The 12,771-nt window shown below is 35.7% G+C and overlaps 1 protein-coding gene across 1 annotated transcript; it reads right to left on the bottom strand.

Annotated features, from left to right (window-relative positions):
* Positions 1–29: 29 nt before the first annotated feature.
* Positions 30–10,611, bottom strand: LOC106132852 (nuclear hormone receptor HR96). The gene is made up of 8 exons (XM_060950919.1): positions 9,650–10,611; positions 8,940–9,065; positions 8,477–8,585; positions 7,661–7,765; positions 7,337–7,462; positions 6,015–6,098; positions 5,344–5,556; positions 30–4,974 (listed from the first exon to the last, which is right to left on the bottom strand). The coding sequence occupies exons 1-8, from the start codon at positions 10,384–10,386 to the stop codon at positions 4,774–4,776; spliced, it is 1,701 nt and encodes a 566-aa protein (XP_060806902.1). The 5' UTR covers positions 10,387–10,611; the 3' UTR covers positions 30–4,773.
* Positions 10,612–12,771: the final 2,160 nt, after the last annotated feature.

Genomic DNA, 12,771 nt, shown 5'->3' with positions numbered 1-12,771 from the left:
AAGTGTGATTTAAGAAATTAAACACAATGTAACGTATTATAATATAGTATATTTTGGTATTACTAAAATACATTAATTTATTGCACCAATGATAGTTACAATAAATGTCAATTAAACTTTTTTATAAAAATATAGTAATTCTCTTATTTATAACGATATATTTTAAAAATATAATAATTGAATGATAGAAATATAAAAACTGACCGTTAATATTTAAATGTTGAGATCACTTCAAATGTGAATGTGATGCAAATAAAGGCAATGTTACACATAACATAGAATTTAATTAAAACTAGGCCCTAAATATTATACAAAATCGTTAATTTTTCTGACTTGACACTAAGCGCTATTAAACTTGCTAACATCAGTCAAATGCCAATTGCTTGATACAGGTGTACACAAATATTGATTCATTAAAATAATTTGATAACATGAAACGAAAAGTCATCTACAAATATGTTACACAAACCCATAACGCGGGTGTTGTTAAAATTTTTGGTAGATTCCGATAGTTTTTGAAGGCATCCCTGGGGAGTTTTTGAAATACTACAAACAATTTAAACAGAAAACCTTTCATATATATTAAATTACGCAATCACACATCTAAAGGCCTCAGCTCACTAACGTTACGATAGTTTCACACCAGTTAAAATCACAGTAAATCGATATACAATCGTTTAACAGGGTTTATAATGCATACTTGTTTGTATTGTAATAAATTTAAAATATATATTTACAGTTTTACTTCTTTTTTTACACATCGCTAATATCAGTATGGCGCGAAAATATACGAGCGTTTGAGCCAATCAGAGCGCGACGTTTGAACCCGAGAAAAGAACTGTCCGCTTTTGTGAGCGAGACAGCAGGAGAAATTTCGTTTTTAGATTTTACGTTTTATGTACTTGTAATATGATCGTTATTTCATTGTGTTTCATTCGGTTTGATTCGGCGGTAGGTTGCACTATTCTGCGCCGGCGAATACTGCTGAGGCGATTTGTAATGTGATCAATTAAAATACTATTTACATTATGACAGCCTCTTGTATGAACGGACCTTTATAAAAACGATATGCGGACTTAACAAGCAAGTATGTAAACAATTACTAATTAAAAATAATGCAATGCAAAGCGAAACTTTGTAATTGAAACTGTTTTTACTGCATTATGTGAAAAATATATAATAGATTACCTTACTATAAAATATATAAACAATGGGTCGATAATAGTTTCCAAAAATTTTAATGGCATAAAAATCTTTTCGTATTACTTTTTTCATATGTTAAAACATTATGTGAAACAATGATTATGCCGAAGTGAGTTATGCGAAAAGATTATTATGCCATTGAACTCAATGAAGAAACAAATATTATATTTGTACTTAATAATTATTCAATAGGACGGTTTCATAATAATATAGTTTGGCGTCTTATATGATGTTAAAATCATTATGATTCACACTAACCTGATTTCCGGAGAATATTAATTACAATGACATTATAACACAATTTATTATTTCATTAATTGTAACATTGACTGACAACAATTTAACCTTAATATTGCTAAAGATATATAATTTTTTATCTAGCGACGGATGAATTTTCTATCCATTAAAAACTTATGTTATACATATATAAATTAAAGTTTCCTGAGAAATTAACTAGGTCTTGGTGAAAATAGCATCGAAATACGCAGCGTGGCTTAAAAGATATTAGCGGGTTATATAATGGAACAGTCAGTGCATAAGAAGCGGTAACAAACTGCACTGCAGCATTTTCTTCAGTAACGTTAACTTAAACTTGTTTTTTAGACAGAGAACGCAACCGGGACTGTCTGTCTGTCTGTCGGGCCTAGGAGAAGATGATTATATTATTTTGTTTGTGTATGTATTTTATACTGTAACTAGCGACCCGCCCCGGCTTCGCACGGGTGCAATGCTGATTGTCGTAAAAAGTAAATGACAAAAAAAAAATGTTATTGTGGGATATCCATGAAAGATAGACATATACCATCGCGAAATTTTCTGTACATTTTTCCAATGTGTAAAAAATAATTAGTACATTATTTTGATAAATCTCGTAGGGTACAGCCTGCGTTTGCAATGTAAGCGGAAAAAAATATGATAATTAACGACATCACAAAAGAAAACTCAAAAATAACAGTATTTCTCTACTATTTAATGGATGTTATTATACATATAAACCTTCCTCTTGAATCATTCTATCCGGTGCGTAGTTTTCAAGATTTAAGCATACAAAGGGAAATAGAAAGCGACATTGTTTTATACTATGTAGTGATTATACATTTGGCACTAAGCATTTCAGACTTCATTTACATTAATATAATTTATACTAAGTTTAAAAATAACTATGTGATACAACATTTCATTGATATGCTATCATATTTGCTCAAACATTTACATTTGCTAAAAATAATAATAATAAATATTGTCACGTCTTGCCTAGCGGTGTAAACAGAGCCTCAATATTAACCTTCACATACATACATATATTGTCACGTCTTAATCCCTTATAGAGTAGACAGAGCCAACAGTCTCGAGAAGACCGAAACGTTCACCTCTGTTGTATATCTGTTTGCGATTTTGTGGTTTAAAATAAAAGGTTTAGTGATATAATTATCATATACACAACTGAATGAAGCGAATGAAGTATGCAGAGATCGTGGCAAGAGGAAAGATGTAGTCTCTGCCTACCCCTCCGAGAAAAAGGCGTGATTTTATGTATGTATAGTATATACACAATAGGCTATTTGACACTATTGAAAATATGCTACGAATTGTGGTAATCCTATTAGATAATAATATAACAGAACGTGTTTTACTTTCATGTACTAAAATAAGCATATTTTTGGCGATTTATCGTTTAAAAAATACAATAATTTTTAAATACTTTTGAAAGACCGAAACGCTCTTTGATTGGTTACAACTCCGGTGACGTCACACGCAAGTAAACGTCAACTCCTGTGTAGTTTGTGTGTTATTAATGTTTTATCCCAGATATTGAGCTATTTCGTGACAGTGAACTAAATTCCTGGTGTTTGTATTCAAAATGGACAAAAAGTTTTTGTGCGTGCCGACAACACAAACCTACCCGAGATTGATGCATTTATGGTTGCATTTTTCTTCAAAAACAACGCGGATTATTATGGTGCAGAACTTAAGAATGTAAAAACAGCTGTGTAAGTATTTTAAAGAAATTATTTATTTAGAAATCTTTATGCCATTTCACGCAAAAATTTCGCAGAATTTTATTTTATAGGTTATGTTTTATTTGTTTTATTGTTTGCTATAACTCAAATATTGCCAGCATACTTACATCAAAATGATCTTCACACATAAAAACATTTGAATGCGATAAAATACTCTTTGGATCTTTTCGAGCCAACTGCAACCACTTCTTTCGTCTTATTGGATTCGTTGGAACAGACACAAACATTTTTTGCGGAGTTTTTTATTGAAGTATTTGTACATTGTGGTACTACACACCATTTATAAACAATTTTGTTTGATAAATTGAGAGAAATATAATCAAAATCATCAGTTTGCTTGCGTGTGACGTCACACAGCGTCCGCCATTACTATGAGAGCGTTTTTGGCGCGCTTTTTAAATTTCAACCTTTATAATTCATTTTTTATTATAAATACTGCGTATTTCTCGGAAATATAAATATAGTGTGTTTATTATGTCATAAAGAATAATTTTAAACCATTTCTAAAAAACAGTCAAATAGCCTATTGGCTCGTATACTTAATTAATATCGATGACTGTAAATGCGTAGGCCGCGGCAATGTGGGTTCAACTTTTGACTTGAATAACGTATATTCAACATTTTGGGTTCAGATTATTTTATTTTTTCCAGACATAAATTATAGTGACAAATAAATCTATGTCATAGAAAATTAACACTGTACAAATTTACATTTTATTTTATTTTATTTATTTTGAGTCTAACTAAATCTGTGTGATAATTCCCGTACTATATAAACCTACATATATTTATTAACGTTATTTGCTGTCAAAATAAAAACACATTTTGCCCTCAGCTGCGCTCGAGTAGAACAATTTTGTATCGTACTAAAACCCGAACTCTACTTACATATAATAGACTTATTAATAAAAACAACGGTGGAATTGAGAACCTCCTTCTTTTTTTAAGTCGGTTAAATATTATAAACTGATTTTTTTTTTAACGCAAACGATGAAGTAAGTTTTCTTAACCACAGCCGCGGGCAAAAGTTAGTTAAAGTTTAAACGATTTGTGAAATTAAAATGACAATATACTGCGAAAAAATGCAGTAAGTATATACTTAGAGAGCCTTACATTGATACATTGTAAATTTAATTTGGCCGGGTATTACTTTCAATTCTTAACCTACTATGGTTAAAATGACAGCTATAAATAACAATTGAACATTCAAAGTAATTAACACTCTTGCCTCTAAAGCTAAAGATTTCAGGCTCGGTTCCTGATAAGGTCAAGATGAAAAATGTTCTTTTCTGGTAAATTTTTTAGGCATAATAATTTTTCCGTATAACTTTATGCGAAATGATGTTTATGGCCGTAAACGTTCAATATAAACCATATTTTAAGGAGACGAAGTTGCAATCAACAAATTAACTACAAATGTTAGGCAAAAGAAGGTGCCGTGACCCATGTATTGAATGTATTGTTAACTTGGATACAATTTTTTAAAATCACCTTATATTTATACAATTACTAACTAATTAACAACAACATCAGACTAACTAACCGTACCTCAAGCCGCGTGATGTTTCAAATCGAAAATCTCCATCAAAAGCGGTTCAATCGGATTCACGTCTAGGTACACATCGGTTACTTCTTCAGCCAGCTTCCGAAGTTCTAGAATCTTCTGGATTAGTTTGAGGAATGTGGATTTCGCTTCGCATCCAGGGTATACGCTTTCGAGGTAACGTCGTAGGAGGTAGTAATAGGAATTCTGAAATTAAGATATAGTTTCAACTCAGTTTTAATTTCGTAAGTTCTGTATTTTTGTAAATAGACGTTTGTGTGTTTTTTTCATTTGCTATAACTCTGGTGGCAATTTTAATATGCAGTCTTTTTCTCTTTCTTTTTTTTGTTTCACTCATATTTACTTAATTTAAATTTAAAAAAAATTGTATGCTACGAATTAAGTCAAAAACTATCAGACTTGGTTAAACCTATAAATATAACCTAAAAATATAAGACAGAGCATAGTCTACTTTTATTTGTGTAAATTTGGACAGAAACTACGAGAAATATATGCTAAACATATATGAGAAACACAGAATAATCCAGAACCACTGAGAAACACCGAGAAACTCACCTGTTCCAGTTTAATAACATCTCTATGAACAACCTTAGGCCTGTCCGGTGTGAACAGCAAAATGGCTGTCATAATCAGAATGACATTCTCATCGGTCCGCCATCTTGGATGGAAGGACCGGAAGAAAGCTTCAACAGTTTGGTAAATGTTGCCTTTAGCTAGTTTCAGAATGTCTATTTGGACGCTGCCGAATTGTTCTTGGCTGTGAGGGAGCTGGAATCAATAGAGGTTTACGAATATTATAGGCATCAATTCCTTTGGATTATATTATTACTAGCATTTACCCGCAGCTTTACCCGCTTTTTTTGGGAGATAGAACCGGCGTTTTCATAAAATTTGGTACACAGATAAAATGGACCATAAGAAATTACATTTTTCTTTTCTCTGGGAAATCCCACGGCAGCGAAGCTGGGTAGCTTAGCTTCTGGTAATGCGTAGCATAAGCTTGCATACATACAAACATATAATCGCGTCTATATCCCTTGCGGGGTAGACAGAGCCAACTGTCTTGAAAATACTGATAGGCCACGTTTAGTTGTTTGGCTTACTGATACAATTGAGATTCATATAAAGTGACAGGTTGCTAGCCTTTGACTATAACTTGTAACCGTGTAAATTTCTGTTCAATAAAGATATTACCAATGATTAAACAAAACAAAAAGGGAATGTACCTTCCACTGGTTTCTCTGGCAATCGTAGGTCATTGTACTTCTCAACACCATCATTTCTATGCAGCCTCCTTTTAGCAACGCTACCTAAAAAAAACAGACTTTTATAGGTTTACCCGTGTTTAAAAAAAATAATTCCATGCTTATCTGGTAGTAATTAGAATAGAATAGAATAGTGCCGTGTGGTTCATACAAAAAAGGATAGGACCACTCCATGTCTTTCCCATGGATGTCGTAAAAGGCGACTAAGGGATAGGCTTATAAAATTGCGTTCCTTTTTTTTAGGCGATGGGCTAGCAACCTGTCACTATTTGAATCTCAATTCTATCATTAAGCCGAGCAGCTGAACATGGCCATTCAGTCTTTTCGGGACTATTGGCTCTGTCTACCCCGTAACGGATATAGACGTGACTATATGTATGTATGTAGAAGAGAATAGATTTATTTTCAAAAATTTGGATACAAGGTATCACTTATTGACAATTTTCAGTCAAGTTACAATTTGAACTTATGCTACACATACAAACATACATATATAACGCCTTTTCCCCGAAGGGATAGACTACATTCTTTACCTGATCTTTTGCGAGAACAACTTCGATTTGATCAAGCTACGTTTGTCTAGGCCTTCCTAAAACACTGTTGCCATTCACAAAATCAACATATCATCACGTCTTCATCACTTGCGGGGTAGACAGAGCCTACAATTTCGAAAAGGCTGTAACTCCACGTTCAGCTGTATGGCTCAATGATGGAATTGAGTTTTAAACAGTTTCAGGTTGCTAGTCCATAAGAAATAAATAAATATACCTACGGGACAAATTACACAGATTGAGTTAGCATCGAAGTAAGTTCGAGACTTGTGTTACGAGATACTAACTCAACGGTACTATATTTTGTAATAAATATTAAATATATAGATAAACATCCAAGTGCCGTGCGGTTCCCGGCACCAATTCAAAAAAGAATATGACAACTCCATCTCTTTCCCATGGATGTCGTAAAAGGCGACTAAGGGATAGGCTTACAAACTTGGGATTCTTTTTTAGGCGATGGGCTAGCAACCTGTCACTATTCGAGTATCAATTCTATCATTAAGCCAAATAGCTGAACGTGGCCAGTCAGTCTTTTCAAGCGTGTTGGCTCTGTCTACCCCGCAATGGATATAGACGTGACCATATGTATGTATAAACATCCAAGACCCAGGCCAATCAGAAAACGTTTTTTTCTCATCACGCCCTGGCCGGGATTCGAACCCGGGACCGCCGGTGTCACAGACGAGCGTACCACCGCTGAGCCACAGAGGCCGTCTGAAAATCACTGACCTGATCTTCCTCGCACATATTTTTGAACGCGTTGATTTTCTTCGCCATTTTTATGAACCTCCTTATTGCGATGGCGGTCAAATTGACTATTTTGATCAGACGCGGGTCGTGCTTGCCGTCCCCCTCCTGGAAATAGAGTTCTGATCGTTTAACGCCGTAGAGGGAGACTAAGGGATAGGTTAATATACTTGAGATTCCTCTTTAAGGCGATAGGCTAGCAACCTCTCACTATTTAACGTGGCCTAACAGTATTTTCAAGACTGTTGGCTCTGTCTACCCCGCAAGGGATATAGACGTAATTATATGTATGTGTGTCAAAATTACCTTGAGGGATCCCGCGTCGCCTATGAGTTGTGACACGTCATCGTCTATCGGGGCATGTAAAGACTTGTTCGCAACTATCAACTCGTTCAACTTGGCTCTCTCCACCTGACAAAGAAATAAGAAGAGATTTGTGATAAAAAAAAAAACAAAGTAAAGTTATCTACATACATATTGTCACGCCTATATCCCTTGCGGGGTAGACAGAGCCAACAAGACTTCAAAAACTGTTGAAAGGCCACATTCAGCTGTTTGGCTTAATGATGGAATTAAGATTCAAATAATGACAGGTTGTTAGCCCATCGCCTAAAAGAAGAATACCAAGTTTATTTGCATATCCCTTAGTCGCCTTTTACGACATCCACGGGAAAGAGATGGAATCTAAAAAAAATTCACGAGAAAAGTAATCGACATGCATAGATATTGTCACGATTACATTAAATTAGTATGTTTACAACAAATTATCCTTAAGTTCCTTTTTAGGACATCCATGAGATATAGAGTGGTCCAATCTGCACTTTAGAAGTGTTTATTAATAAAAAATGATACCGTGCCGTGTGGTTCCCGGCACCAATACAAAAAGGAATAGGGTCACCCCATCTCTTTCCCATGGATGTCGTAAAAGGCGACTAAGGGATAGGCTTACAAAACTTGGGATTCTTTTTTAGGCGATGGGCTAGCAACCTGTCACTAGTTGAATCTCAATTCTATCATTAAGCCAAATAGCTGAGCGTGGCCATTCAGTCTTTTCAAGACTGGTGGCTCTGTCTGCCCCGCAGGGGATATAGACGTGATCATATTTGTATGTATGACACTTGCCTCATTAAGTTCCCGCGATGAGCCGCTGCAAGGGTTGACTGAAGTATAAGCTTCGAACTCCAGTTTGATGGCTTCGCAGAGTATAGACTCCATGGAGTTAGGTTCTATTCTGAAAACAACATTATACACATATGGTCACGTCTATATCCCATGCGGGGTAGACAGAGCCAACAGTCTTGAAAAGACTGAATGGCCACGTTCATCAATTTGGCTTAATGATAGAATTCAGATTCAAATAGTGACAGGTTGCTAGCCCATCGCCTAAAAAGAATATCAAGTTTGTAAGTTTATCCCTTAGTCGCCTTTTACGACATCCATGGGAAAGAGATGGAGTGGTCCTATTCTTTTTTGTATTGGTGCCGGGAACCACACGGCTCTAAGGAAGGTTCATCTATAAAATCCTCGGTATCGGTGCAAAGCCAGGTCACAACTAACTTTTAAAATATAAAAAAAAAATATATACCTCTCGACATCCTGCAGGATATCCCTGGCCTTATTGACGTCTGGGTTGGTGCTGGTGGAGGGGATCTCTTCGCAGATGTGCTGCTTCCCGTCATTGTACACGTTGCTCCCGTTAGTGAGTATTGATCTGAGAATGTGAGATATCAATCGTGTAGTATAAAGCGAAGTTGCTTTCCGCGTCTGTCCCTATGTCTCTGTGTATTAAGGCTTATATCTTTAAAAATTACACACTGGATTTTGTTGCAGATTTATTAATATATACATACATATAATCACGTCTATATCCCTTGCGGGGTAGACATAGGCAACAGTCCTTTAAAGACTGTTGAAGAGGCTACATTCAGCTATTTATTAATAGATTGAAATTTGAGAGGTAGGGTAGTAAATACATTTAATCACCTCATCAACTTACTGAATTTATGTATGTACAGAGCCAAGTCTCGCAAAGACTGAAAGGCCATGTTCAGCTGTATGGCTAAATGTTTGAACTGAGATTTCAAATAGTAACAGGTTGCTATACTATCACCTAAAAAAGGATACAAGTTTATAAGCCTATGCTATAGTTGCTTTTTAAAAAAAATTAAATGAAAAATCAATTCAATAGTTTAAGAAAGATAGTACCAAAAGGAAACTAAAAATGTTAGTAAATAGATATGGTATTTGAAGTTCTGGGAGCACCTGGGAATGAACTAAAATGAGGTAAGTTAGTACCTAATACTATTTTGTTTAGGCGTTTCTGATTCCATATACATATTACTATCCATATCATACGTCCGGTACGTTTCCATCATTCTGTGTTCATACAGAGACCTGCTCATCACAGTTTTCTCATCAATCGGGTACACTTTCATTGTATATGGTATTTCCGTATTTTGTATTGGCGCATAATAAAGAGGAGGGGAATGTATTGAAGAGTCCATATCCGCATCCAACATTGACTGTACAGTACTGCTAGGACTACATGTAGTGCTGTCATATTGAATAACCGAATCTGGAACTGGGGGCACACTCGCCACCTGCGTATCATCGTCCCGTTTAAAGTTCTTCGAACTTGTCACATTATTGTCACTCTCTTTATCACAGAATTGACGTTTCCTAGCCCTGTTCTCTTCTATCTTTCTCCGTTTTTCAGCTTTGTCCTCCTCTGACATAATAAACTCTTTGACCATGCCTATTGAAAAACACTTTTCTAGCCGACATTTTTGACAAAACCGCCGTGTTACCACCGTTATGTCACAATTGTTCGTAAACGGACACTTGAATTCCTTACTCGTAAGAGCATTTCGCCTGAAAAAGGCCTTACAACTCTCACAAGATATGGCATTGAAATTGTAACCTAACGCCCTATCGCCACAGACGAGGCAGATTTTCTGTAAATTCGCGGGCAATTCCTTCTTCTGTGTACTCCCATCGTCTTTTGTATCTACATTATCACTGTTACTATCCATTTTCACAACAAAACAACATATAGACACAAGTTGAACTTGATTATTTACACTTCATATAACTAAAAGACGAGAGTCCATATCTCTCATGGATACACATTTTGCACACCGCTGTCCTGTTTTTCGATCATGAACTGATTGAAAATGAGTGTGTGGTCTGCTGATAAGACGCAATTTCGCCAAGATTAGCGATAATTTGTAGAGTTTGTAGGTAGGTAATTCAGAAATTATTGTGTGATTCGTGTGACAGATAAATCATACAAATCAATGTCAAATAGCAATTGTCATGTTGACTTGACGTGCCTTTTGAAGTGCCGTTCAGCGAAAAATTTCGTGGGAAAACGAACGCAGCTTAAAATATAAAGAAAGAATGAGTTGGTATGGACCTAGCTCATTAGCAGACATAGTGCTTGGTAACTTATGAGTACTTAGCTTAAAGCTAAGTAGCCCAAGCTCACACTCAGGTATTCTGAGAATAAGCAAGCTAGTCCATCGACACTTGGCTAGTTTTTTACAGAATGTTTTTGGTGGGATTTCACCGCTTTTTGTAGAATTATCGATTTATTTTATTGTTTTAGTAGTTTATTTTTACAAATCTTTTTCTTTTTTTTCCGGTTCCGGTTCTTGTACAGTAGTAACAGTTTTTCGTATTGCCTATTCACGTGCATTATTTATTGTCTTAGACGATTTAATTTCTGTAAGATCGGCGCGGTCTTAATATACATACCTAATTATGTATATAAGCGCGACGCCTGGGCTGGTTGTATTTAGTGATTGCCATAGCTTGGGCTTTTACTCTAATTATCGAAAATTTAATTTTTTAATAAGATGGCAAAGAATTCTCACATCATAGGTATTGATTACCTTCACAACCGGGAGATTCTTAAGGATGCAAGAATAACAGCTAGAGATACAAAGATTGAACTCACAGATCCTTCAATCACTTCTGGAAGGGAATGCCGAAAGAGATCGGTTATTGGGTGAAACAGTGGCTGTGCGTGTGGTGTAAAAGGGCACAGGTTCGAATTCCGGTTCGAATTCCACCTCGGCCGTGTACTAACGACTATTTTTGAAGATATTGTAATTTAGTTTGAATACTAAACGATGCTCTTAAGGTGAGGGAAAACATCGTGAGGTTTCTCGTAGTTTCTAAATTAGTTTGAATACTAACCGTTGCCCTGAAGGTGAGGTCTCTCCAGAGTGGTGAGGATGGAACTGGGACTAAAGCCAGGAGGAAGAAGAAGACTTGGAAGAGCGATTGTAGTACCTAATGTCGGCGGAAATTTCTTACAAAATGGAACTTAAAACAGCGTCCCATACATTACCTGTCAAAATACCGCTGTGAGTTTAGTTTCCACTTGCTGACACGCTCGCAAGGGCAGCGCTAGTATACCTATATTCGAATAATGAATTTACTATTCAGAATGCCAAATAAGTAACTGCGTATTCCGAAGAGAACTTTAGTATTTTACAGAATCGCAAAGAAAATGCGACGAAATGGTTCCGTTAATGGATGGTAGGTACTGCAGTTTGTTCACACACTCCACTTTTCTGATGGCCTTGTTAACAGAGCAGACAAAGTCAAAGTCTTGAAAAAAAAATGTAAGTCCACATTCCGCTGTATGGATCAATGATGGAATTGAGCAGAAATAGTGGTTGCTAGACCTTTGCCTAAAAAGAACCACAATTTTTTTTTTCGCTAACAAACCAGCGTGGAATCTTACAGATGATTGTGTTCTTAGGTATATGTAATTATTTGACGTCAATAAGTGATACCTTGTACCCAATTTTGAAAATAAATCTATTCTATTCTATTTACTATTGAAAAAGCGCAGCTTTATAAGATCTCGCGCTTATTCGAGTGCTATATTTAAATTACTATGCCCGAACCTAAAGGTCTTATACATACCTATACTCACGTCTATATCCTTTGTTGGGTAGACAGAGCCAACAGTCTGAAAAGACTGATAGGCCACGTTCATCTGTTTAGCTTGATGATAGAATTGAGATTCAAATAGTGACAGGTTGCTAGCCCGTCGCCTAAGTTTATAAGTCTTTTCCTTAGTCGTCTGTTACAAAAGCTCTTATGGTTTTTCCGTAAAGTGTGCCACAAAAATGTACTGGCAGTGGGATAGTGTGGGCTTCGCGAAATAAATTTCATGAATATATTTATCTTTTTCGTCATTTATAATTGCGACCTTCCAGGGACTCGTATTCACCATCGGAATTCCACGGAATCTTTAAACACTTCCCACAAACAATAAAAACCATCTAATTACTTTCAGTCGTATTAAAATAACACCCTCTTTACGCTGCGTGGGTTAAAGTTTATCCAAGCGAAGGTCGTCCTCCATACGTGACATAACATTACATTATTTGTAGCCTCAT

The sequence above is a fragment of the Amyelois transitella genome, chromosome 23 (genome assembly GCF_032362555.1).
Source record: "Amyelois transitella isolate CPQ chromosome 23, ilAmyTran1.1, whole genome shotgun sequence".
Taxonomy (NCBI): Eukaryota; Metazoa; Arthropoda; class Insecta; order Lepidoptera; family Pyralidae; genus Amyelois; species Amyelois transitella.
This window is presented reverse-complemented; position numbering and strand designations above follow the sequence as displayed.